This window comes from Nestor notabilis, unplaced genomic scaffold (assembly GCF_000696875.1).
Source record: "Nestor notabilis isolate BGI_N333 unplaced genomic scaffold, ASM69687v1 scaffold10821, whole genome shotgun sequence".
NCBI lineage: Eukaryota > Metazoa > Chordata > Aves > Psittaciformes > Psittacidae > Nestor > Nestor notabilis.
In genome coordinates this window covers 568-28,450 of record NW_009914224.1, presented here as the reverse complement: position 1 = coordinate 28,450, position 27,883 = coordinate 568, and the positions used below count along the sequence as shown (strand labels likewise).

The 27,883-nt window shown below is 40.2% G+C and overlaps 1 protein-coding gene across 1 annotated transcript; it reads right to left on the bottom strand.

Annotated features, from left to right (window-relative positions):
* MSRB3 (methionine sulfoxide reductase B3) lies at positions 1-27,278 on the bottom strand (the record flags this gene model as incomplete). The annotated part of the gene is made up of 4 exons (XM_010023547.1): positions 27,157-27,278; positions 13,540-13,648; positions 11,652-11,729; positions 1-29 (listed from the first exon to the last, which is right to left on the bottom strand). Coding segments are annotated over exons 1-4 (292 nt in total), but the record flags the coding sequence as incomplete, so codon positions are not given.
* Between the last annotated feature and the right edge of the window lie 605 nt (positions 27,279-27,883).

Genomic DNA, 27,883 nt, shown 5'->3' with positions numbered 1-27,883 from the left:
CTGAGTTGGAGTCAAACTTTGTTTCTGACCTGCAAAAGAAAGGAAAAAGATTGTAAATTACAAGAACTGCTTTATGCCATAAAAGCCATTTGTCAGACTGATCCCCCCAGCAAATATCATCTTTAACAAGACTGTCTACTTCTGTATGTTAATATTTAATGCACTTACGGGCATTTGAACCCAAATAGTAACTATTATTGTTAATATTTGGGGTTTTTTTACAGTGTCAAGTTAAAAAGAAGATATTTTAAAAGACAAATCACAAAATGAACGCAGAAAATAGAATATAAATTTAAACCAGGATTAAACTGTATGCTGTGAATCATGGCACACAGTTGTTCCTATGAAATAAACATTGTTTTCATTCATTTTCATTTTTGAAAAGTCATTAAGAGGATTTAATTTATTCCTGAATGTTTCCAATCTGTTTTTGAAGCAGATACCGTTTCATTAATGTCATATGTATTGTATCCAGTGATCTGTACTTAATTGTACAACATCCTAGGAGGGTTTTGTTTGTGTGTGTCTTCAATTTACTCACTCTGCACATAGGAATAAGTGGTTTGATTTTCTTAAAAGTGGAAAGCGGGGGGTGGGAGAGAGGGAGAGAGGAAGGGAGCCAGACCCAAATTTTAACTTGTTTTAAAGTCTTTGCAAAAAGACAATGATGTGTGCATTATGCACCATTAGCTTTGGTCGTGCACAGCAGATTTTTCTCTCTCTAACAAGTAGTGTTTTCTTCTAAGGGCTTAGCACTTAGTAAATGAACCCTATAACCTGTATATTTAATAAAAGGAAGAAAAAATTAGCCCTTGTGGGAACATCATGTTTCAGATATAGGTTAATAATACTTGTAAACGTAGAAGCCTTTGAAGATCTCAATTCAATTGTGGGAAAACTTAAGTTGGGTAATTACTCTCAAGATGCTGCTGATGTGCTGTCAAGCAGAATTAACCCTATGACTAGGCCTATCTACACAATCTACTATAGGACAGCATTGTCTATATCAGGCTCTCAAACCAATTAACGGGCATGTTCCAATCAGATTTATATCGCCCACTAACAATCAGTTGCACACATGGTCATGGCTGTCACAGCAGGACGCAAGGTCTGACCAGCAGGAGACCTGTTAAAGGATGTTACGCTGGCAGCAAAATGCATTTCCCCACAGATTCCAAGGAGGAAGTACAATGTTGGATCCTTTTACACTGCATCAAGGAGGGGATGTTTTTCGGGAAGTTAGTGTCTTTTTTACAAAAACGAATGAATGAAGCTCAAGAATTAACTGCAAGTTTATTTTCTTCTTTTATCTTATAAGCTTACATGCAGTTATGTGTAGATGTATTTTACATGTACTCCATATATTTTATATAAAGGGCATTATAATTCTGTACCAAAGATCTATGCTACAGCCAACAAATATTAAAGCAATCATGGTTTAAAAAATGAACTTATTCACACTATTGGTTATAGATAAAGCCAATAGAAAGGAAACAATTCCCTTCTCCCTTCCTGGTCATTGTCCACCTTCTCCCAGTGCTCGAAGTCCTTTATGTCTTAAATATAACTCTCAAGTGGTGAAAAGATAGAAGGAAAAAAAACATAACTTATGTTCCTAATTAGTACTAATAAAGTACCACCAAAAGCACTGAACAAAGAAAATGATGTGCCTTCACAGATACCACCACCAGTAACTGCCCAGGGCAGAAGCCCATGCTACCATTTGGCAGTGTATTTCATTTGGTATTTATGCTCAGCAGGATAAAGTCACTACCTTGCCAGAATTGTGTGCTGGTAACTGGGAGGAATTCCACTGAGTTCCAAGTAAAACTCAGCATTTTATTTACAATACTCTCCTCAAGCTGCAGTCTAGAGGATTGCCTAGACTATTCTCTCATGCTCATCACTGTATCAGCAGCATCTCACTACCTACATGGTCAGAGACAACATACGAATCTTACCCTCAGTGTCTGTTTATCTGCACAGTCAACTTCTTGCTGCTTAAATTCTAGATACTTGGTGTAAGTTGGACAAAGACCCTGGTTCTCAGCCTGCATGGCCTGACATGGACGTACACACTGCAACTTGTGGCATCAAGAAGCTGGCCCAGAGGCCAACACTGCAGTGAGTATATGGAGAGGAGGGTCACCAGGGTCATTGGGCACTGTAATGAGTACCAAAGCTCCAAACAGTCATAAATTACTGGACACAAATCAGAAAACTGAGACGGGGTGATAAATGAATAGAACTTTGTCTGGCAACAGAGGAATAGCTATGAAAGAAAACACAGCATGGGAGGTAGCACTAGAAGCTATCGAGAGGGGAGGGTCACCTACATTATGGTCACCATGTCACCGTGGCAAAACAATGCAAAATTTAGGACACAGTATTGCAGAAATTGATAGAGATCTTAGAAGGGCACAGAAAAAAGGGAAGACAATAATGAAGCATCTTTGGCACCACAAATAAGCAACAAGTAGCAGATGTGAGAGAAGTGCTCTGCAAGAACACAAACTCATCTTGAGTACATGAAGGAATGACAAGGCTTCCATCAATTTAAGTGGAACCAGCACTTTTCCCCTAGATCTTCCAGTATTTATGTATTTTTCTTGACAGTACACTAGACAAAGGTATCAGGCACTAGCTGCACATAGATGTTAAAAATACACAACTAAAAATGGCCAATAAATAGGTTAAAAATAACCCAAAGGGATGTTCTGCTATCCACAAGAACATTCACTCTGACTCCTTAATACTTCTAGAACTACTCTAACTACAAGGAAAAAACTTCTCTGTATATTATTTTTTATCACTGAACATACTCTGATAGCCAACCTAAGCATCCTACAAGACAACATTCACCTTACAGAGGCAGGCACTGACTGTACAAACTGCCTTTTATCACACCCAGAGGGGAAAAGAACCCAAGAGACACAAACACAGAATAGCTTTGTGCATATGTTCTCTACTTTTTGTCACATGGGAGTACTCTGAAAGTCAGGGAATCATTCATAAGTGTCTTTGGAAAGAAATCTGTATGCACGAAGAGAGCAAGAGGCTATTTATAAAGTGCTTTCCAACTGTGATATGGCTCAAATATACACAACACATGGCAATACAAGTGCCAAGTAGCTCAGCTACCAACACACAATATGCAAGGAAATAGTGAGCTACTGGAAAAGTTTAGCTAAGGACAATGTGCTGCAATAGTTTTAAAGATCCCAGAAATAATGAAATCAAACGCAAACAATAAAACTCATGATGGTCACTTTATCTGTACGGCAAAGAGGTGCACGATTTCAATCTGTTCCTTTTGAAAGGCACCGTAAACCAGATGCTCAGACTGCCAAGTACTGAGGAAGAAAGAGGAACTGAGTAATGATACTCACCATGTGTTCCTAAAGTGTGGATTTTAAAGTATTGCCTTCCAAAGTATGACTGAACTGCAGTTGCTCAGTGCCACATACTATAGCGTGACCAGACACACTGCAACTGAAGGTAACACAGGTTTGCTATATGCCATTGGAGCAGGCTTTTGGCAGGGAGAGGTGAAAGCGGATTTACTGCAGAACCTCTATGTTGCGTTACAACCGCCTTCTTCTTCCACCCCTCTTGACAAAGTCTTTAATGGGTTTTGTTGAAGCCCAGCACTGGGAATAGCTTTCGAAAGCCTCACAGCTCTCTCAGAAAGCACCTGATGAAACCTCTGCAGTTCTAAACCTTCTGGTTTAACACTGAAGGGTCATTGACTCGTCTTGGCTTTCTTACACCTTTGCATTAGCAGTTCATACCAAGCTGTTCTCTTGCAAGGTTTTACTTCAAGTATGCTAAACACAACATTGGGAGGGGCAGACATTCAGAATACTCCTCCCCTCTGAAAAGGACTCTGATTGAATAAAGAAAGATCTGTTACAAATGTAAAGATAATACGTGCAGCTTTGGTACATCTTCATTTTCAAAGAACTATATTCCGTATTGGCATGGGCAGTTTGCTGAAAAACCAGGGATCTAGCAGGCTCCTGATGCAGTCCGAGTCAATCCAAGTCCTGGCCCAGGTGACTGAGCAGAATAAAGTCGTTCCTCTCTCTTTCCTGTTTGCCTCCAATAGTACAGAAAATGCCATACTAGAGTACCAGCGTTCTTGGCTACATCATTGCTAGCAAGCTAAAGAAGGCCAGGACAGAAATGGTCAGTTGTAGACATGTCCCTGGACACCATTTTGGCCTGTATCATGCTCATGAGAACTAGCACTCTCCTAGACAAGTCCTGGCCAAGCTGCAGGGGAGGCTCGAGCCAGTCACCATTGCCTGCCACAACCAGGACAAACCAGGCCACACCATTTCAGAGGAGAGGAATTTAGGCTAACGAACATAAGTCATGTCTTGTCAATTGCCTTAAGGCTGGAGAAGAGACTAAGAGACTTTTGTCCATTTTATTTACAAGCATGGACACAGCCCTTCTGAAAATGCAAACCATTACTTGGAAGCAGTCACTGATCTTACCCATGAGCCTGAGCTCCAAATAACAAGGCAAGCTTCCAGAAAGAAAAACACAGCAGTATTCCAATGTAAAAATTAAATCCCTGATGTAACTACCTAGGAATTTATGAGACCTGCACCATCAGGGAATTTGAGAAGCCCCTGAGCATTAAGAACCAACTAGTTCCTCGGGCAGCAGCAGGAGCAAAGCCTGGCTTGCTGCTGTGTTGTGTCCATGGGACAGATCCTATAGTGTCTAAGGTGGCAAAACCACTCTCAGGTACTTCCCAGACCTGGACATTCATAATGCCTCTCTTCCTTCCATCCTCATGTGGATTCTCTGTTATAATACAGTAATATATATATATTATTTACAATAATATTATCTGTTATAATCTAATAATATAGTTGAACTCTTGCTCAGGTCTCCCCTCAGAGAGTGCTTGAATGTACATGAATTCCATGAAAGTTTGAAGAACTTACTATCTCTGAGGTCTAACAGCTACTCCTCTGCCAAATTTGGCTGAAATTGGCAAGTACACTAAATTATATAGTTTTCTTATTAGGAAACGATTGACACACAGACAGCATGATGCTGCAAGCATCCTTAGAAAGCCTAGTTAAAGATATGTTTTTAATCTTGCTAAGACTACAGGAAAAAAGATTGATTCCTTGTTGATAGATGCTGTGACAATTTCTGTTTGGATACTGATGAAAAGCCAAACTCAAAAAGAGCATTTTAACATCATGTTTCTGGGTGAGTTTTGTCTCAGAGTTTATTTTAATGTGAGAGTTATAAATAGATAAATACAGAAATCTGCAGCTTCTGCAGCTACAATCCATAACAATTCACCCTACCTGATTCCTACTTCAGGTACATACATACACACACAGAGTAAAGCATAACACAGGATAAGACCAGCTGAAATTAGTTCTTCCAAGCAGGGTGACTGATGAACAGTCAATACAAAGCAGTGTGAATTTCAAACAGGGGAAATTACAATCAGACTTAAAAGTTTACATTGAGATTTTACAGTGAAATATATCAATGAGAATCTTAACAAAATCAGTGGAATTATCTATACATATCTCTAGGATTATGGACATCTTTGCATGTATTTACTCTTAAGTACCCTAAATGAGGATTTGCAATTCAGATGTGCTCAGCAATAGGTAAATCAAAGCAATTTCACAGGCTTGTCTCAATGAGACCTTGAAATATTTAAAATGTTACATTTCAAACCCTTTTTTCTTTCTTTACTTCTTTTTTTTTGGGTGGGTGGGTGGGATGGGAGGGTATTCCTAACGCATTTCTCCTAGGAAATCTACATCCATATCTGCCTTTTGTAAAGGATATTCATTGAAATGTCCTCTGGCTAGCAAACTGTGAGCTCTCTCATATTCCCGTCCTTGTTTTCACTGCTGGAGGTGTTACTATCCAGAGAAAACAAGCAACAGGAAACCTCAGGTTTGCTGTTCTTTTGGCTTGTAGCTGGCCCTCTCATCCGGTGGCCTCGGCCTGCAGTAATTCAGACTGTGCATTGCTGCGTTTGTGGGAGGCAACCAGCTGAGTACAATAGAGCTGATCTACTGAAGAAACATGACCAGGTGGCTTGTGGATTGAGGAGAAAAATGAGATGAAATGTTTTTTGTTTTCCAAACTTGCTCTTGCTTTCCTGATCCTTAACATAAGAATCTTGCTAGGCTTCATTGCTTATATGAGGGTAGTGAAATGCATGTTCAGCACCAGCCAAGAAGCTGCCAGTTAGAGGATATTAAACACTACCCATGAGTTGATTAGGAGTGCGGAATCATTTGCTACAATGACTGCACTTCCACTACACCACACTTGCCAAGCATCCAGTGAAAGGAGCCTTTCCTGGAGAACTGCCCAGCAGCTCCACCCAAGGGCAGAATTGTACCATTCTTCCTCCACGAGGCTCCTGGGGACCAAGAGGACAAAGCCCTGTTCCAAACCACCACAGCAATTAGTAATCACCAGGTCAAGCTCCAGCGATGGCCCCATGCTACAGCTGCGATAAGCTGTGCACAACTTAGCATATTTTCAGCATCTGGGTAGAACTAGACGAGGATTCAGCATTCAGGTACTTTCAGATGAGGAAGATGCCATGGGCTGTATTCACAAAGCAACTTGATTGCAGGGACTGCAGTAAATAAGGCATTCTTGTTGACGATCATCCTCAAAGGTAGATTAAACCTCCATACTCTAGATGGCTCTGAGGAAGACGAGCACTCTGCTATCTGGATTTTTGGTGAGATGATTAGGAGTGTGCAACAATTTCTCATCCAGCAGTGACACACCAGACTCAAAACAATGGCTATTTTTGACCAAAACATGATGAAGCAAGAAGAAACCAATGCTCAATGATAACAACTTTACTCATTTTTAACTCCATCAGCCTTTTCTAGGGGACAGTCACAAGAAAATGCAGGAACTTTTGCAAGTTTTAAGATCCTCAAGTTTGTTGGAGCAACCCTAGTAAAAATCTGGGTTTGGATGAGAACTGATTGGTAATACGGCCTGCTGACTGATTGAGCCAGCTTGTGCCCAGGCAGCCAAGAAGGCCAACATCATCCGGGTTTGTATCAGCACCAGTGTGGCCAGCAGGGCCACGGCAGTGATCATCCCCCCTGTACTGGGCACTGGTGAGGCTGCACCTTGAATCCTGCATTCAGTTCTGGGCCCCTCACTACAAGGATGACATTGAGGTGCTTGAGCGGGTCCAGAGAAGGGCAACAGAGCTGGTGAAGGGTCTGGAGCACAAGTCTGATGAGGGAACTGGGGTTGTTTAGTCTCAAGAAGAGAAGGCTCAGGGAGAGAAGGGACCTGCCTGAGAGGAGGTTGTAGTGAGATGGGGATTGGTCTCTCCTACTAAGTAACAAGTGACAGGATGAGACAAAATGGCCTCAAGTTGTGCCATGGGAGGTTTAGATTGGTTATTAGGAAAAGTTTATTCACCAAAAGGGGTGTCAAGCATTGGCATATGCTTCCCAGGGAAGTGGTGGAGTCACTATCCCTAGAGCTATTTGAAAGACATGTAGATGTGGCACTGAGGGACATGGCTTAGTGGTGGACTTGGCAGTGCTAGGTTAACAGTTGGCCTTGATGATCTTAAAGGTCTTCTCCAGCCTAAATGATTCTATGATTCCTACACTGGCAAGAGCTAACTTACCCCAAACAAATGTCATCAAACAGAAGTTGCTGCTTTTGACAAAGTTGTGTGAAAAAGTGAGAGTCAACCAGGGCTGATGAAGTTGCTCAAGTAGTCCTATTAGATCTCATCAGAGACACTACAGCAGTTACTTCATATGGGCTCTCCTAGCCAGATAGCCAGTGTTGATTTGTCATTTGGCCTGCTCAGAGGATATAAAGAAAGCATAAAGACCATTAATTAAGCACTCAATCCTGGGACAAGGAAATTCTTGTACAGATCTAGCCTGGTGACTGAAATTCTCCCTTGTGTTGTGAAGTTAAGGGTGGTACAATGCTAATGGCACTGCAATATTGCCCTGTCACACTTTGCTTTTCTCATGATTTGCTTTTGGATGCCAGAGAGATGTGGAGAAGACCTGACACAGTTCAATGAAAATCAAATGAAAACATGACACGAATAAGGGTGTTGCTATTTCTCCGAGTGCATGTTGAGAACAGCCAATGCCATTACCAAGAATTCCTTCCAGGAAGCAATAAAGGCAGCACTGGGTGATTTATGAAGACTTGGCAATTCATTCCTTGGCCCTAAAAATTGGAAACTGACACAACAATAATATTTCTTTTTTTTTTTTTTTTAAACGGAAATCATTCTCCCAGGCTTCCCAGTTCCCACCTATACCACATCTTTCTCACACAGTCCTGCATATGGTAAAGGACATGACCATGGTTTATTAAACATTGAAGAGCTCCTCTCCTATGGCAACAGCGGAGCTGTGGATTCCACTCGGGTCCATTCTAATCTGTTCTTGCTGTGGTTGTGGACAGAATGGTATTTTGCATAGTGTACAAGAAAATGCCTTGGAAAATTAAAGTAGGTGTCATCCTGCAAATACACACAGCCCTTAGAAAATGCTGAGGACTGGAGAGGAGCAAGTGGCTCCCTGTGAACTGATACAGAAATACACAGCCTTCCTGCCATGATAAACATGGCTCAAAAAGTAATAACATGAGCAGGTATAACTGATAAGCTTGAGGGTTTTTTCTTTGGCTGATCAGTTTTCTATCAATCAGATCAGTGTGCTGCATTGTGACATGCTCCAGCCACACCAGGTGAGGTTCAGTGACAGGGAAGCCATGAACAAACACCCTAGAGAAAGGTGGGGGCAACAGAGCTGATGATTTTAGCTTAAGCCTGCAGCTACGTTGGAGTAAGCGTAACACAAAACCACATACGGGCTGGCTTGCAGGAAAGTAGGTCCTCAAGTTTAGTTTACTGTCTCCCTCATTTATTGCTTTCTATAGGCAGCTGTACCAGGATGTAGGAGACTGTCTGGCATGAAAGTTCAGAGATGGAATAATTATATTCAATGGCATGATTATGGATTTTATGTGTGAAGGACCTTTGATTGGGGAAAAAGTTAAAGCATGCTCTCCATAAAGCCTGGGAGGTTTCTCATAACACTAGTACAAGTAGTACGTAACACTAGGTAGATGAAGAGATGTTAAATTCCTAATTGTTTCTTTTATCTTTCCTGTGATAGAGACAGAGTTCTGTTTTAGAGACGTACCAAAAACCAGGTCTTTCATCTGGAGTGTAAAATTCATGTGTTCCCTGACCTCATGTGTCGCATGGTAATGAAACAACGTAAATCAGAAATGTTAAAAGTTGAAGTTTGTTAATATTACTGCTGAAGCTCCAGTCTCTTTCCCAGTTAAAACTGACAGGTCCATAGTCCAAATATATATATTTACAGATTACAACGACACAAAAGAAAAAAATTAATGGACACCCAATGAGAAACAAATGGAATGCAAGTTTCAGATTACTATCTGGAAACTGAAAAAAAGAAATACCACCATAAAAACAACTTGCATTTTAAATGGGGCAATGGAATTTCTTTGTATTGTACTACCGCCTTACTCCTAAGAAAATACTTCGGTGATTTACACTCTGTTGGGAAAATGTAGTAGACTGCATACATTTGGCATTCTCCTATCTATGTTTCCTTCTCACTTTTTTAGCTGGCTGAAGCAGTCACCAAGACACGAGAATGTATCTTTCCTAGTTGAGGAAGACATTATATACTGATATTTTGGGGTCAGTAAACAAAAGAAGATGGACCCCTCTTGACTTCTCCATTTGTTCCCACCCTTGCCAGCCACTTCAGAACAACTGGCTGAATTTGATGTAGACCAGAGGTGACAAGAGCTCAAAAAGCAACAAAAAGATTTTGGGGAGGCTGGGCTAAGGCCAGTCCAGCCTTGGGACACATCAGCCAGATGTTTTTTTCAGATGCCCATTGGCCTGGGATTTATTAAAAATAAAAGCCAACTTCCCGCTTTCCCTCTCTCTCCTCCCATAAAATCCATGGGGAGTCTCATCTTTGAATCAGAAAACAGGGACATTTCCATATAGCTCATTTCACATAGAGAAATCCAAATCATTAACTCAAAAAAGCCAAGACTATGCCAAAGCATACTGGGCACTTGAGATAATCACAGGTAAGACTCATATTGCAGGTTTTCCTCATATTAAATGCATTGTGAAAGCAACTGGAAACTGGTTCACATTCATTTATGTGAACTACTGCTGTCCAAATCTCAGCCCAATAAAAAATCCCACTCTTTCTCCAGCAGATGATAGAAAGGAAGCCACTCTTGAAGACAGAAGGTGAAATCCTTGCTCCGTTGTATTTATTTGCCAAATCTGAATTGACTTCAACAGAGCCAGGATTTCCCCTATAAAGATTTAGCTATAGTAAGCAGGGGTATGTCTAAATGGCAGAGTAGAAAACCAGGTTATGGAGACTTTAGATCCCCACTTTGTACCACCAAGCCAAGCACCACAGTAACACATGACATGAGAATACTGCCTTGGCTGAGTTCATAAACATCAGTTTTCCAACTCACAAGATTCACACTATTACTTCAGTTTCTGCAGGTAATCCTCCTAACAGAGGAATCAAACCTAACAGAGATGAACTGCTTCTTTCATCTTTGCAGACAGACTCTTGAGAACAACTATCACTGTCACATCTGGTGATTCTGGAGCTACATCAGTTTTATTTCCTTTGTAATCTATTACTGACCCAACTTTCTGTATTATTAGCTCTATTGTGACCATCCTGCTTCATGCTGCTGTAAAGGTACCTCTTCAAGTGAGGTGGACTGAGTGAGTGTGAAACGAAGGAAAAAAAAAAAACCCAAGCAAAAAATCTTAAATTCTTTATCAGAATGAACACAAGCAGAAAGAAATAATAATAAAAACAGACATACACAACTGAATCCCTGCAGAACAATGCAGTGATTGAGAGAATTCAATCAGCACTGCTTCTAGCACCAAATTTAGGGCCATAATTCCCACAGTACTTCTAAAGAGCATTTTTCATGCAATGCAATTTCTTTCTTAGTCCTTGATTCAATTCCTAAAGCAGCTCTCCATGTGTGCTAATTGGGATAGTGGATGAAAATTCAGTAAGTAATACAGTTTTCCTAACTTTTGTTTTCTTAACTGCTTGAATTCCCAAAAAAGCATCTACTTTCTTCTCCATTATCAGATACAATGCTGTAGCATGGATGCAACATCGCTGTCTGGGATGTAGATCTTAAAGCTCCCTGTGAGTAATGCTAACAGCCAAGACTCATTATCTGTTAGCACAGTGAAAGACAGCATTACAAATACTTGGCATGGCTGCATATGAGGAAAAAAAAAAGAATTACTACTTTTTTCTGTCAAATCACCTATTTTACCTGAAGGTTATCTCATCTCTTATTTAGTAGAATTATTTATTTACTAAATATTTACTAAATCTTTACTGTAAGACTAATTTTACTATAGCATTATTATTTACATTGCTTCTTTTGTATCCCTTATCAATTTGAATGACTCTAATGATCTTACACAATTACATAAGTACTGGAATATACATGAGATCACATGAGAACACAGCACATAAACTAAGAGACAGAAATCTCAAAACTGTATTTAGCATACTCACTTGAATAAAGGAGTCCCACAAACAACACATTTGTATATTCCTTGAGCTTTATGATGTGTGTACTCCCCCTCAAAGGCACTGGGAAAACAACAACACTACATTTTAAAAATAAATTAAGGAATTGGGGGGGGTTAATTATTAAATTAGCCAAAACTTAAGGGAAATGCTACTGAAAAAAAAAAAAAAAAAAAGAGCAAACCACTATTTAAAAGTTGGCAATTGCTTTTTATTAAAGGCAGCAAATAAAGCAGGCGCAGGAAAAGGGGAACGTCCTCATTAGCGTGCCTCAGGTGTTACGTACCATGCAGGAGGAAGCAAGTTGTCCCACAGTTCAAAACAACGACAAAAAGGGAAAAACTAGAATCTTCCCCCGTTTGGCAAGTGCAACCTTGTGTAAACAGGGTTGTTTGACGTGTGGCTGAGCCTGCCTAGGACCGGCTCTGGGTCTGCCCGGGGAGCGTGCCAGCAGCGGCGGGCTCGGCTGTTGAGGTGGCCGAGGTGTGAAGCACCTGGTGCTGACCTGGTGCTGGGTCAGGCCGCGATGTGCTGCCGGGGCGTGGAGGCATTGTAGCTAAAATACAATAATTGCTCCACGATTTCAAGCTGTGCGCGCCTTATATTTTTAGTTGAAAAGCAATATTACAGCTTTAAGGGAATATTTTTCTAAGTTAACAATCTAAAAGGCTAGGAGGTCATTCATCTAATACGAATCAGCTGCGCTCACCCAACAAAAAGCCTATGTGCTCAGCAGCTTGTTTTTATTATCCTTTCACCCTTTTTATGAGGTCCAATTTTTTTTTATAAACAGGATTTTTAAGAATGACCTAATCTCTGATTGTTTGTGTGCATTAAATCACGTTGTTGGTCCCGTACACAAGAGCGAGGAGGGTTGGGGGGGAGGCAGGCTCCTGGCAGAGGCCAGCATTCCCCTGCCCCTCTGGGGCCGTGGCGGATGAAGGGAGCTGGGGTGGAGAGGGGGAACACCAACCCACTGCTCCCCCTTTCCCAGCAGATTCAGTATGCGCTGTCGGGAAGAGCGCTGCCAGCTAACCGGGACCCCACGTGCGGTGGAGAGCCCTTTCAGGTCATGAATGAAAACAAGCAGTTACATCATTAGTACGTTTGGAGCAGAGGTAAAGCCAGGGCCTTATGCCAAGCTCAGTGGTATAAATTAGACAACAAAAAATGGCTAGGCCTTGGCAAGTTACCTTCATGCTGGAATCAGCTGAGAGAGAGACTTTATTCACTAAAAACAGCCTTGGAAGTGAGTCTGTCTTTTTTTTCCTCCAGGACTTGGGGCTGACTTCCAGCGACTAAAGCCATGTGAGGGCAGTTATTGAAAATTTTTGACATTCCAACCACAAATGAGCCAATAAATACCTTCTCCACATGTGCTTCAAAAAGAAATTGGAGTGGGGTGGAAAAGAACTAAATTATGCTACCTTCTTTCTGCAGCCAAAACGTCTATACTTACAATGGCCACCTTCAAACCTCCAGCCTCCTGGCACGGGGCCATTTCCCTCGTGGTTCTGCTTACTGCGATGTCTTCCAAAAAAAAGTGTATCTAAACTGCTATTACTTCCACACATTTTGTAGTAAACTAAAAACAGACTCTAAACATGAGCCTGGTGACTTTATAAGACATGCAGTGTTCATTAAAACAAAAAGCCACACAAGACCCCTGGCCTCGGCCTCGTGCTGCAGATGCTTGTCTTTGCAGTGGTGTTAATTTGTAGGGGTTAGTAAACAAGTGCAGAAATCCCAAGGAAAAAAAAAAATAACAAAGCCAAAAACTTGGTGGGGAAGGTGAGGAAGCACCAGGAAGAGGAGGTGGAGAACAGAATGATGCCTGTGCTTAGAGGACTGCGTTTCCTTCATCCTGCCTTACCTTTCAGTCCCCTTCTCCTGAGTGACATGGTACTGCAAGGGTGTCAGCCGCTTCCTCAGCTCCTCCTGGGAAAAGACCACCTTACAGTCCTTTTTATCCCTACATGACCCTGCAAAGGGAGAGGATATGGGAGAAGGAGCCTTTTTAGCTTAAATCCTGAATAATTGCTTTGGCAGACGGCCACAGCATAGCTTCTGCATTCACTTGTCAATGACCAGACCAGTCCCTAATGCACGAAGAATGGCTCAGCTGAACTGCAGCTGATTATTTCTTCAAATCCAAGTTTAAAAAAGAATTTTGCTTGAGAGCCAGGTGATTCCACTGGAGCAGTGACAATGTGCTACAGCCAAAGCCCTTTTGTGTGTTACACATTGAACTGTTGCGCACACAAAATCATTCACAAGAAAGTAACATTTTTCCAACCATTAAAACAAAAAAGGAAAAAAAATCTACAAAACTAAAACCAACTACAGCTGAAAGGTTCTTTACAAGACATCTATATTGGACACTTATGGTAGTGGGCATATGATGCTCAGCCACAACATCCAATAATTCCATTACATTTTAAAGTAGCTGAAAACCAATTCCAAATCGTTAAAATTCCAATCAGGTTGATTTAACTTCTAGTTGCATCCTCATTAACCATTGTATTTTTTCACTGTTGAAGCACTAAAACAGGAGCCCTCAGGAGCGATTTCTTTACGCATGAAGCTGTACAAGGTTCAACAATAAACTTGTAAAAATTAGGATTACCATTGATGTTACCCCTCTTTGAAAATCTCATTTTATGCTTTGTTTAGTTCACACAGAAAATCCCAGAAGTACATAAGGTTTACTGTAAAAAATTATTTGTGTAGTGCAAAATTTTACATCACATCAGGAAAGAAAAAAATAACAATAAAGCTGCTTTTGAGAATGAAAACCCCCAAAGTAGTTAACAGAAATTGCCACATATTCAAGTAACTTTGATAATCACTTGCAAAAATTAGCTGACAAAATACAGCAGGGAAAAAGCTCTCTAATTGTGACAGTAATTAAAATATGGTACAATTAGAAATAAACAGTCCTGACAAAAATATTTTTTGCCAGTAATGTATATACACTCACAAAAAGACCAATTGTGTTCCCAAAGTAGAGGGAACAGAGCTACCCATCTGTATGTCATTTAGTACAGGAGAGGCAATGGCAGGTTTAAATTACATGGTATTGGATTGCAATTTCCTAACATTGGATGCTTTTCTGCTTTTTTACCTTGAGTCATTACTAAGGAGCGTTCATAAAAAGTAGCTTAAAGCACAGATGCTTGCAAATCATTTAAGAAAAGATGTTGCTTTCTTCCTCCCCCTCTTCTTTTCTCATTTTTTTAATGTGTGGGGGTGGGTGAATAGGGGAGAGAGAAAAAGAATAATGCTGTTGGTCACTACCAACTAACCCTAGGAAGTATTTTCAGGAAGAAAAAAGTAAAATTGAAAACATCTGATTGAAGTAAATAGTGCAAACATAAAAAGCTTTACTAGTGAAAGAAAGGTATTGAAAAGCGACTTTATTTCATAGATTAGAAATTACTTTTGATCTAAACATTCTTAAAAACAGATTGTTTTCCACTCTGAGCCATCTCATTAGCTGTGCTGCAGAGCCTTCGTTTTAATGGCAAGCTTTGAAAGAGCACTGCTGTATGCCTTTGTTAGCTTCAATCTTATTTGGGAGAGGGATAAAGATTTCATTCCAGGTCTCTTTGTTTGTCTTTCAAGAACCACTAAAGCAGCATTCACACAAATTTTGCAGGAATGTGCCCTGTGCCATAGCTTACAAATTATTTGGTTTTGGTGCACTTAAAGGTCACCTTCCAAATTAGCAAAATTTTCCTACATCCTGGCTTTTCAACCTTAAATGTAAATATTGTTTCCTAACTGTAAGTGAGGTTTGTTCTTTATAACATTTGGTTGCTTATTTAAAGATGTCAAACGCTGGAGGTTTTTATTCTCTGAATGTGCAGGGCTCTAGGACTAATAAGTCTTTCTTAGTATAGCTAACAGGGAAAGGAAGCATATGCATTATATAAATAGTTGTTGTTTTGTTGCATTGCACAGCTCAGAAAGAAACTGTTTGAGAGATGGTCTTTTGTCTGTAATTTCAGTGTTGTAAAGTTGTCTGAAGAGCAGCAAAAAAATCTTACAAACCAACACCTTTTCACTTATAAAATTACCTACCAATCATTATTTTTTAAAATTCTATTTGCTCCTTAGATGTTGCAAAAAAGCAAACTAAGCGTTAACTTCCCTTTGGAAAAAGTCAGAGAAAATGCTGAATGCTTTAAAGAATGCCAGTATTTCCTCCTCTCTCTTTGAATATTTTGTCACCTATTTTAGAAACATAATGTCCTTCTGTCAACGGGCTCACTATATGCACAAGAAAATTTCGATAAGCCACTTGATCCATGACATGGATCAGAATTAGGAAGCATGTTATAAAGGACTTTTTCCCCCACTGTTTTTAATAACTGTGTTCTACAATATAGACAGTATTTATGTCTGCAGAGGAATTCTGCCAAACTGCATTGGGGTAAACTGCGACCCATTCCAACAAAGGACCCTCCAGGTTTGTAATTTAATGGAGTACACATCAGCAAAAAGATATAGTTGCATTACAAATCATGAAGAAAATCTACCAGTGCAGCGCTCAGCACTCACGGACAACCCTATTCAATTAATTGAACTTATTACTGAACTGCTAGCAACAACAACAACAACAAAGCTCAGTAAATCAACTGCACTATTTGAATATTGCCAAAGAGACAAGGACGTAAAGCAAGACTCACCCCTGACTCCTTACAGAGGATGTAACAGGGCTAGCCTTGAAGCCTCAATAAAATGCCATGAATGCGAAAAATTACTGCATGAGACTCCAGGAATACAGTACTTTGGTTAAGAAAAACATTACTTACAAGAAAGACTAAAGTGCTCAACTTGCAGTACAAGAGTGGCTGCTTCCAGTTTTACAACCGTTCCCTTACAGCATATTTCAGATGACTGCTACATTCAATCCAATTGTCTGTACCTTGGGAGGGGACAACGTAAAGCTACACAAATATATGCTCAACATGAAAGAAACTGCCACTGGTAAAGCAGCTGTTGTCAAAACTGTTACTAAAGCAGAAAATAGAGGTGCAGGCTGGCCACTTTCCTCAGTCTGGTTCTTCAAAGAACGGTCAGGTTTGGGCTGTGGGAAGGGTTCCCATTCAGGTAACAAACTTCTTCAGCAACTCAGGCATACAGGCAGGCCCTCAGTTGGCTTGGAAATCATGCAGTCCAGGGCAGAAGAGAAAAAAGGCCATCAGCTTTACAAACAGCATGACATCAGTGTGGTTACATTCAAGGTAAGGCTGAATTAAATACACTGTGAGAATAACAAAGTCCGGATTCATTGGAGCTATATTAGGACTCTGGTTTGGATCTCAGTTGTTCTCTGGAGGTGATGCTCTCAGCAATGACTTTAGAAGAGGCCAGGACAGTGATGTTCCTAACTCCAGTTAGATCCCGCTGTTAGGAGAGGCAAACGCTGACCTACAAGGGCAGACAAAATTCCCTCTACATTCCACTACAGGATATGGGGCCCGATTAAATCTCTCTAATCAGCACAGCTTGGTGCCTTCATTGGGGCCGGTGCTCATTAGAAGAGCAGAGCACAGGCAACTCTTCCACAAAGAGGCACCAGCGTTTCCACTTGATGCCTTCAGCCTTTTGCCAGCAGTTACAGCTCTGCTGAAAGCTCTTTAGATCCTGGAGCATGATGGAAGGCTTTGCAAAGAAAAGGCCAGGCTCACAAATCTTAAATGCATATACATAAAACAAAAAACTGAGGAGGGTGAAACAAACACCAACAGAAACCCTTCTGGAGCTTTCACAGCATTCCTGTGCTTGGGAATGGCTTTGCTGAAAAGCAACACAATGCACACTGCCATTTACTGTTCACCTGCAGACTAGGGGCATTTCAGAGTTCAGCTCTGGGTTCCTCTTCTGCACGAATGAAATGAACAGAAAGTATTTTCTGGGTGTTGACCTGATAATGAAGACATTAGGCATCCCGCCTCACATATAAATTCCAATTTCAATTGACCTTTTCAAATCTGTGGTTCATAAAACAGGCATGTGCCATTTCCTTCCATGTAAGCAATCACAAGAAAACTAGCAACGAGATCCACCCAGACAGATGGACACAAGTTAGCAGACCATTAATCCTGACCACTCAGCCCCTCACCTGCTCCAGTATGCTGGAGGGTAGCGATTAGGGCCTGATATAACCCTGAAATGTGGTGGCATTTTGCCTGACAGCTTTTCTTCTTCAAATAGTCTTCTGAACTGTTCGAATTATTTTCTCTTATGTTTTGTTGCTTCCTATCACTGAAATTAACTCAACATTTCAGCTGCATGGAAGACAGAGCATACATTTTCCTCTTTCTACGTATGCTTATGTTCCACTGGCATTAATGGACATTGCAGTCATGCACTGAGCACATACCATTAAGACTTCCTGAATTAAATACAGCAAGATCAAATGTTCCAACAGAGCACAGCCATATAATAAATCGGGCTTCTAGTTTTCAGTACTACTTCTTTTAATACACTCAAGTAATTTTTTAGGGGCCTTCCAGCACGTTTTATTATTCATACACCACCCCAGCTCCAATCTGCAATGTGACCTATATGGGCAAACCCCCGGGAATATGCACAGCTCCAACAGCTACATAAGGGTCTATGACTGTACATCAGACTACAGGATCTGGCTCTAAGTATACATATTCTATTAAGTATATATTAAGTACATTAATATTAAATAATTATGATTCTATGATCTCTCTGCTTCCCAAAGCCCTCACCTTCATGAGTCGGTCGTACCTTAGTCATCAATGGCAAACTACCTCAAACATGTTAAAAGGGATCCTGCAAGGTTAAAAAATAGTTGCATGCATTTCTTTAAATAAATAGGCTTACATATTATGCTATCACTAACACTCAGTATTATTAAAAGGGGAATCTCACATTTTTATTATTTCAGATTTCATTTCCACAGTTTATGCCTCTTGTTTACAGTTTTGCCTCTCTTTCTGCTTAGGAAAATGGAAATGCACAACTCTTACTTCTGTTCAGCCTGTTCTCTGCAGCCTCTAGTCTGCAGCCTCAGGAGAATGCCACAGTGTCCTCTCAGTGCAAACAAGCCAGGAACTGCTCATCTAGTTTAAGAAAGTACAACTCCTGAAAATGCAAATCGATGCAAACAGTCCTATTGGCTTGCAAGCTGGAAAACACTGTTTAAAAAAACTGTATTTGACATGACAGAATTTATAATCCCATCACAAGCCATTTTAAATTACCTAAGCATGCTGCTGACTAGGACAGATGCTGCAAAATCCAAACATCACCACTAAAGAAAAACCCTGTCTGTAGATGTTTTACACATTGAAAAATAGATCTGTGTTTCTTCGCTGAAGGATGGCTCCTTTGCTTTCTTGCTGTAGGTAGCTAACTCCCACCCACTGCTGAAATACCATTTGCAGTTTCATGCAAGCATTAGGAGTAATGGGGCGAAGACCATTGCCACTATATGGTGCATTGAAAATCCAAAAGCTGGGTACCAGGACAGCAGTTACGACTTTGGGTCAAATGCCAGGTTCCATCCTGAAAGAACACCAGCCAAAAATTAACTGTTTTTTAAAGAAATAATTTACTTAACACTCGGGAGGGTCACATGGCCACAAGGGAAAGACAAGCCCTTTCTTTGCAAATTTGGGAGCTTCCCATGCAAACAGAGCTGTCACGTTTATTTTTTCCACCTGGTCATCAGTATGGCTCCTATTTTGTATCAATGCATATAGTCTGAGTGACCATCAGAGATCTCCCATATAAGACAGCAAATTTCTCAAGCACCAAAAAACCTCCAAAAACCCCCAAATCTCCTAACTCCTAACTCATGCATCTCCTCTGTGCACTCATTTTCTTTCCAAAGGAAGTGGAACTGGGATCCCAGTGGTCCCAGTGCAGGCAGTATCTATGGGATTCGAGGCTGCCTTGTTTCTGCAGGTCTTCGAGCATTTTTGCAGCAGGTTACATGGCTGCAGTAGCCATGCAAGCCAAAGAGGCATTCCCTGGAAAAGATATCTGAAGCTGCCTCCCCTCCCTGCCAATGTAAAAAACATTTCATAAAAGGTTAAAGTGTTTTGTGTAGTGGGGAAAGAGGAAAGAAAAGCAGACCCATTTGTCCTCTCCAGGGATGTCTACTTTACTTCCTTATCTCACATTGATGAAATAAAAGCCACTGAGGACTGCACCACCACCCTGCACTGGCCGGTGGAGGTGAAGTCAGCCTCCCCTGGGGCTGTCATTCTCACTGGTACTATAGCGATGGCAGCACATGCTCAGCAAAGGTTGTTCAATAGAAGCACCTTTAATTAAGTGAAGCAAATGCTCATTACATTAATAAACTGCCACTTTTGTTACCCTTTCTGCTGAGATGGCCAAAGATAGAATGCATGGGAGCAGCTGACCTGCTTGCCTTACTCTTGGATGCAAACCAGGCAAGACAAGATCAAGATCTGTTGGTACAGCAGTGGAGGGAGGAACATTTATAATGACGGATTTCTCCTCCTCTCTACCCTATAATAGATGAAGAGACTTGTGTTTTGCTGAAGTGATCCTAGCACCTTTCACAGAACCTATATTTGTTTAAATTAAAACCAAGGAAGGCAGGGATGCTGAGCACTCTGTATCTGGTCAGTAGATTTCTGTCCAAGTCAATAAAAGGGGGCACAACATATGGAAAGGCAGTTTATTAACTGCAGAATTGAACTGAATTTAATAAGAGTGCTTTATGCTACCTTTTGCATTTAAAGTATTTCAGTAAGCCGTCAAAATAAGTTAATCCACACAGCTTTAATAAAGATTTAACCCTGCAGCAGGAACAATTAAAAAGTCAGCATTTGCCAGCTGTTACCACAGTGGTGTGTAGCTTACTGTGGTATTCAGGCTGTTGCTAAATCCTCCTGCTGCTTCCTCCACAATAGTGATGTGTGACCTGTGAAATGAGCACTGTGTTTCAAGACTCAAGGTGCTGCAATCTATACTTGGGATGGGGATGGAGGAAAGCAGCAGGGTGGGGGGAGGTTGTTCTTCTCCTCCAATTCCCTACAACAGCCCAAATCTAATCCCCTGCAAAACCTGGTCTGTCTTCAACTGTGCAGGAACCCTTTTAGTGAAGACTCAAGCAGGTACAGCCTGCTTGTGGCCTTTCATCCCACATCTCCAAGCTCTAGGGACATACCCAGCACGAGGACAGGAAAAGCTGGAACACTGTGCACCAGCTGTTGCTCTGCTATGACCACCATGGAAAACACATGTAGCCCCCTCCCCTCTCGACCTGCTTCAGGGCTAAAGGTAAAGAAACAGCCAAAAAGGTTAGTAACTCCCTAGTGGGCCTTTCAGACTTCCCTATGTTTCTGTAAAATTCAGCCATGCTTAACGGGTCAGGAAGACGGGGTCAAGCCCTGTAAAAGGCCTTTAAGAGGACTCAGTTGAGTCCTTCCCTGCTCCACTGTCCTTGGGACTCCCTGACCAGGGCTAGAACATTGAGCAAGTTCTCACCTGCTGTGCACAAAGCTGCCAGTGCCAGACCTGGGCTGCCAGCAGCCACTGTCCCACAAGAACCTCTTCTCCAGCTGGAGCAGGGACACTTCCAAACCCCAGCCATGCCCCTTCTATCCACTCATCATGGGGTGGCACACATGTTTAGCTTATAACTAAGAACAAACTTTTTCTGGTTCTTAGCCCTCTCTGGGACACAATTCCTCTCTACTCATTTCCCCCCAAAATCACCATCTGTGCTGTAGCAACCTATGGTAACCTAACAGCTAAGTTATGGTAATGTTCATGTCTCTGGTGCCTGCCTCTCAGTCCACACTCTAGACCTAGTCAATGTACCATCAAACTCCAAGCTCACACATCCTCTAAATGACCCCCTGGATCATCTCCTCCATCACTTCCCAACTGACTTTTACTGCCTTTAGGGTTCACATTCTCATCTTGCATCTTTTCTTGCTTGCTTTCTCTCAGCTAAGCAATATAGAAAATCTTCCTTTTTGTGTGCTGTCATCTCTCCTTTACATTAGATTCTTCTCTGCAACCTTCACCATATACTCCTCAGGGAAAGGACAACGTCAAGGGTTGTTTTTAACTGAAGTGGAAAAAAAAAAATGAAGGCAGTCCTTAAAGGACTTCTCATACCTCCTGTTATAAACAGATAGTCCAGTAACTAAAAAAGTAGCTTTTCATGGGAAATGTTAAAACACAGAAACACAGTGCTGGAAATTCATCTTTTCCATGCACAACTAAGCAGAAAACACAGTAAGCCTGAGCTGCAGAGGGCACAGGAATGGAACATGGGAAATTTATGAGCTCCCAGAATTAAAACATTCCAGCAAGATGGGTAGAAATGGCTTGTGGTGGGTCCTTTATGGGAGCAGGAAGGGAATGCAAATGACCTTCGGAGATCCATCAGGGAACACATTATGAAACTGGCTCTGTGCTGGCTTTGGGAGCAAAAGAAAGGTCTCATCATCCCTGTGCTAGCCAGTGCCAGAGTCACAGAGGAGCCTCCACCCAGATGAGGCAGGGACGAGCACCTTCTGCCTATGGAGGGAGACTGCAAAACTGACAGAACAAGGAGTTAAAGGAGAAAAGCAGGGAACAAACCCTAGGGTACGAGCAAAAAGGAAGGGTACCTTAAGAAAGAGTTTCTGGTCTTCTCATGACCCCAGGTTTTGCAAGCATCAGGCACAATAAGAGCATCACTCCCAATGAGGTATCTACAGATAAATTTCATTCTAAACTGTGTCAAATAAGACATCCTATACTGAATACAAAACAAACATTTCTAGACTGAGTACAAAATACGCATATAAATACAGACTAACATTGAATGTACTCCCATTAAGACATCTATATACAAAGGTAATTTTTAAAACCCATTTTCAAAAATTTATATTACGGTCTATGATGACAATATGGCATTCTGCTATCATATGACTAGGAGGCAGACATACACAAAGACACATAATAATGACACATGAACAGCTTCATGTGCTGTTTACTACTGCACTCACAGTGCTTGTTTTCAAGACTCTTTTCAAGCATTTATCAAATTCCTCATAACTGCTGGGAGACAGTAAGCTAGGTCATTTGTAAGACTGTATTTTAAATTTAAAATTTATTTTTTTCCAAAATTGATATTTGTTTTTGTTTTTTTTTTTTTAATATAGCTTCACAGAAATGAGTTTTAATTTTTGCCCCCAACAAGTTCTGAGGAACAAGTACATCCAGCTGAGACCTTGTGTGACATATTTAAACCCAGAGAAAATTTCTACATTCAAGGTATAAACCTCAGAAAATAGGGATTTATAATGAAAACACTGACAGGCGTTTAACCATAGCCATACTGGTGGGTTCTGCTATGCAACATATCCATCTTACTTTTATTTTCTTTCAGGCCATGTGAAGAGACATCTGTAATAGTACATCTTTGGTGATACATGTTACAGAAAGCTAGGAGAGAGTTATAACACACATTATGGAAATTATATCTCTGAACACAGAAACATACAATATGAAATGTTTAGACATACTGAAGTCACACAAAGTTTGACAGCAACTACTGAACTTTGAATGCATGGGACTGTCTTTTCTAGACTTTTTGTTGTTAAAGCCAGATCTGGCAAACACTGCACACACAGATGATTTCACTGACATGAGCAGTTTGAGAGTTCAGAGGGACAAATGCATATGAATAACCCATGTATGTAACTGTTTGCGAGATCTGCTCCTAAAAGCAATCCTTTATGTTAACAGATTACAACTAAAAATCCAGTTTTGAGACCCAGTAATTTTCTATTCACTATTTGTTTCCATTTTATGAAAATACATTATACTGAAACTTGGAATTAGCAAAGATTTAATATAACAAGTTATGAGAAACTACAGATATTTACTTAATAAAGACTTACACCATATGCCCAGCACCATCTTCATACAGATGTATTGTAGTTCAATCTAATGCTAGAAAAGTATGGTTTCCTACTAGTAGTTATTTCAGTAATTAAACACTTCACAACAATTTAATATTATCTAGGACTTTATTATTCCATACAGAAGAAACCCCCCTAAGTCTACCCCTGTAATTTCTTCATCATTACTTTTTACTTCATTTTACAAGCACCATAATTTTCTTTGATCTACAGGAAAGGAAAAGCCAAATTATCTCATGCAAAAAACGTGATGTAAGCAGCACAACATTCAAAGTGTTAAAGAAATAAAGGATTTTTTTTAAAGAAGTAAGAACCCATAATAATTAAAAGACACAGCAAAGCAAAATAAGCTATCTTTTTACTTTATAGCTTGGTGGTCTGCTACAGAAAACATATGTACATGGAATCTGAGTAATCATTACTTGTATCAGTTACTTCTTGGTACGCGCTAAAGCAGCTGAAGTAGTTCTTACATTAAAAGTTTCAGGGGGTTTTGTTGTGGTTTTTGTTGGTTTTTTTTTAAGACGTAATTTCTGTGAACTAAATCCTGGAAGGTGCTGAGTGCATCCTGCATTTCCAAAGAAATTTAGAGCATTCAACTCTAATAAAGCAGGCTCAAGGAGCAACACTTCTACATCTCATGCCAGACACAATGGAGCTGTAATCATCACTGGCAACGAAGAAACCTTGAACCAGTGTGAAGGTAGTTTGTGTACGAGCATAGATTGATGTAATTTTTCCCAATGCTCACGCTTTTCTTTAAATACCTGTAAATGTTCGTAAGGTCTCAGTATGACTGACTCCTAAATGGGAAGCTTTTCATAGAGCGCTAGGCGTGCAAAACAGCACATGCTTAGTGCCATCTACTGGGAAACGCCTGCTTATGCCCTGACTTCACCATGCTGGCTATAAAAAATGTTACGGGCAAACTGCACACATTGAAATGTTTAGTCTTAACTTCAGACAAAAAAAACAAACAAAAAAAATACAACTTGGAAGAATAGATCCGCACTTCAGGTGCTAATATACAAATAGAAAAAGAGCAAGTAAAAATGCTTCAGTAGCACAACTGATCCAGTGTAACTCGTACATGTTTACAAAATAGTGTTTTAAAGGAGAGACAGAAGGTCATCCCTATTCTAAGATACATCCTAACATTACTTCATTCATTTAACTTTTGGGAAAAAATTAACTTATTTCTTATCTACAACTTTATGTGAAACAAAGTAAATATTGCATTGTACTACTTTGTTCCTTACACGAATGACAGAGGTATGATTCCAAGCACAGAAATTGAAATGATACTTTCATTCAAGTCCTTGTCCTGCAAACATTTAACTGCATGGAGTTTAAAACTCTGTTTGAAAGTCCAGTTCACAGCTTTGCTCTCTTACGCCAAGCAGGCAGGGGTTTCAGAAGGTTAGAAAGTCTCCTTCTATATGGAATTTACTACTGAATTAGAAGAAGACCAAAATCCACACCATTCCAGACCTGGTAGGCACACGGCATCGTGGTGTAGTTGCAAGGCTGCAATTCACAGAGAACAGGGTGGTGGGAAAAGTACTAACTGAAAGTATTATGTTATAAAAAAGCCATGAAAACTCGGGGTGTTTTCTGCATATTCAAAAGTTAAAGTTGCAGTGCATTGTGGCATTTAAGCAGATGTTGCCTCTAATCTCATTCCCATGTTTAATTTGATACATGCTACATACCATTTACTTGCAATCCCCTCAATACACCACATGCAAAAACAAAACTAAAGGCAGAGCAAGCCTACATCAATTTATAAGCATCTGGGGAATTTAGATTACTCTTAAAATACGTGAGAAATGTGATTGTGTATCAGTCCACTATTAACAGATTAATTTGGCTTTATTTTTTTAGATATATATATCTTTTTATATATATGTCTTTTATATATATATATAAAGCAGCCAGTCAGTGGCACTCAATCTATTAATGTTCGCACAGTTATGGATCAAAGGGACAAGAATAAACAGTACTGTTATAAGCTTTTTATTCAAAAATATGACTACTGGATTATGCCAGAAAAAAACAGTTTGACAAAATAGCTGATGTAGTACTTTGCAAACAGGTACACAACAGCAAAATCTCCCACGGGCTGTGTTTCTAGCTGACCAACTTTGACATATCCTTTTCAGAGCAAGAACAAAAAGGCCAGAAGAATGAGTGCCCCCATTTTAAGGTAGACACCAGCAATATGAGTGCACATCAAAAGGTGCATAATGAGGCCTAAGGAAATTTGCTTACCCTATATTTTTAGGATTTTAAATCTGGCTCAGCAGCAAACATAACAGGAAACCAAGGTCAGGCTGACACAATGTGGGCTATTCTCTCTCTTCCTCAATATGTGTTTGCATCTCCTATCTAGGTTAATGGGAGTTTTGTGCACATGTGGGGGGAAACAGAACACAAATGCTGCAAAAATTGGACTCAGATTTAGTTCAAATAAAGTGCAATCAATTTTAGAAAAAATCCACCAGCTTGAAAACTGATGTCTTATCACTGAAAGATCTTTAAAACATCACCTCCATATGCCTGTTAAGTCTGGGAAAAAAGTGCTTGTAACATTTTGCACCCTTATGAACCAGTCACGAGTGTAGTACAAACACCCAGGCTGGTTCTTTTTTGATGCTTCAAATACTTATCAGCCAGGATTGTATCTTTTTCATTTGGGTGTCAAGAAAATTCCTAGTAATGTTCCAAATTAGCTCAGTGCAGCTTTTATTTTCTCCCACCGAACCATGTACGCTGACACTATCATGCAGACTTTACAGAAACTGTTGCTGCTAAAGTGAAACACAGAATACTTAGGTTCAAGGTTTTCACGTTTAACCAATTCATGGAGATGGTGTCCTGTGGCACCCTTCACAGACCTAATAGCAGAACCTTGACCTTACATGAAGAGTGCAGCTGCACTGGGGCATTAAACTGCATGTTTCCCTTTATTTATTTAAAGAAGTGTCACATAACTAAAGCACATGCTGTCAGAGGAATGAAAGAATTCAGTTTTAAATTCTGCACACTTTTTGTATGCAATTTTCAGTACAACATATTTTGACTTATAATAAAAATGTAAAAAGGGACACATGGAGTGTAACTACAGTATAACGCTAAAGATTTTGGAAAATATTTTTCAGTCCTGTAATTTAATAGCAATCTATATATTAAATTCTTTAATGCATCTTTAAAAACTACACATAAATTGCATTTAATAAATTATTTTCAGCTTAATTCACTATTTTTTCCAAAGGATGAGGAAAATAATGTAAAATTTAAGAGAGAATATGTTGGGCAAGGAAGTCAGACAGCATTTCCAAGCATCCTAAAACCACCTATATTAAACTTCTCACTCAACCCAGGGCCTTTTACACAAAAAAAAAAGAAAAAAAAGCAATCAAACTTCTGGATCAAAGGCAAATTTAAACAAACCAGAGCAACCCATAGCACATCGTTTCCTGCAGCAGAGACACCATTCCTAAAAGGGCCTTCATTATGCATGACACCACAAGCAGCACCCATTCAACCTGAGGGAAGCCCACAGGCTCGCAGGGCCACTGGCTGGCTCTTTGTCACCAAATGCAGCAGGTTGAATGCAGACATCACTGTGATATCCTCACCAACAAAACCAGAGGCAAAGAACAGGGGCAAGAGCTGAGTAGGGAAGAAAAAAGAAAAAAAAAAAAAAAAAGAAAAAAAAAAGATGAGAACAAATTAAAACATCAAAAATGTTAAGATACATTCACAGAAAAAAACAATGCTTACAATTTTATGAGACCACCACATGGAAGCACGATTCTAAATGCAATTTTCCTTGTACATTTAGCCCATTTTCAATGACACCCCCCAACATTTTGATGCGTATTACATAGTATTCAATGAAACAACCTTCTATGCTACCAAGTGAGAGGGAGAGGGCATTTTTATAGGGACATTCACAACGGCTGCTTGAAATACCGAACCGAAAGCAAGGCAGAGTAGCAACCTACGTGGTCACAAGTGCAGAGGCAGTAAGGGAGAAACCTCAGGATCTCAGCTGGATAATCAGAATCCTGCTTCGAACACCCAGGAATGCTGGGTTGATCAAACATACAGGCTTTTTCTATTTATTTTATTTACAATAAAATCACACTCTGCAACATTTCTGAATGGTGAATGCTGGAAACCAGTCATTGCTAAAAATTGCTCTTTTGATGACTTGTTTGAAGAATGTGACATTTCATTGTAATAAACTTGCCAGATATCTTAAACCCA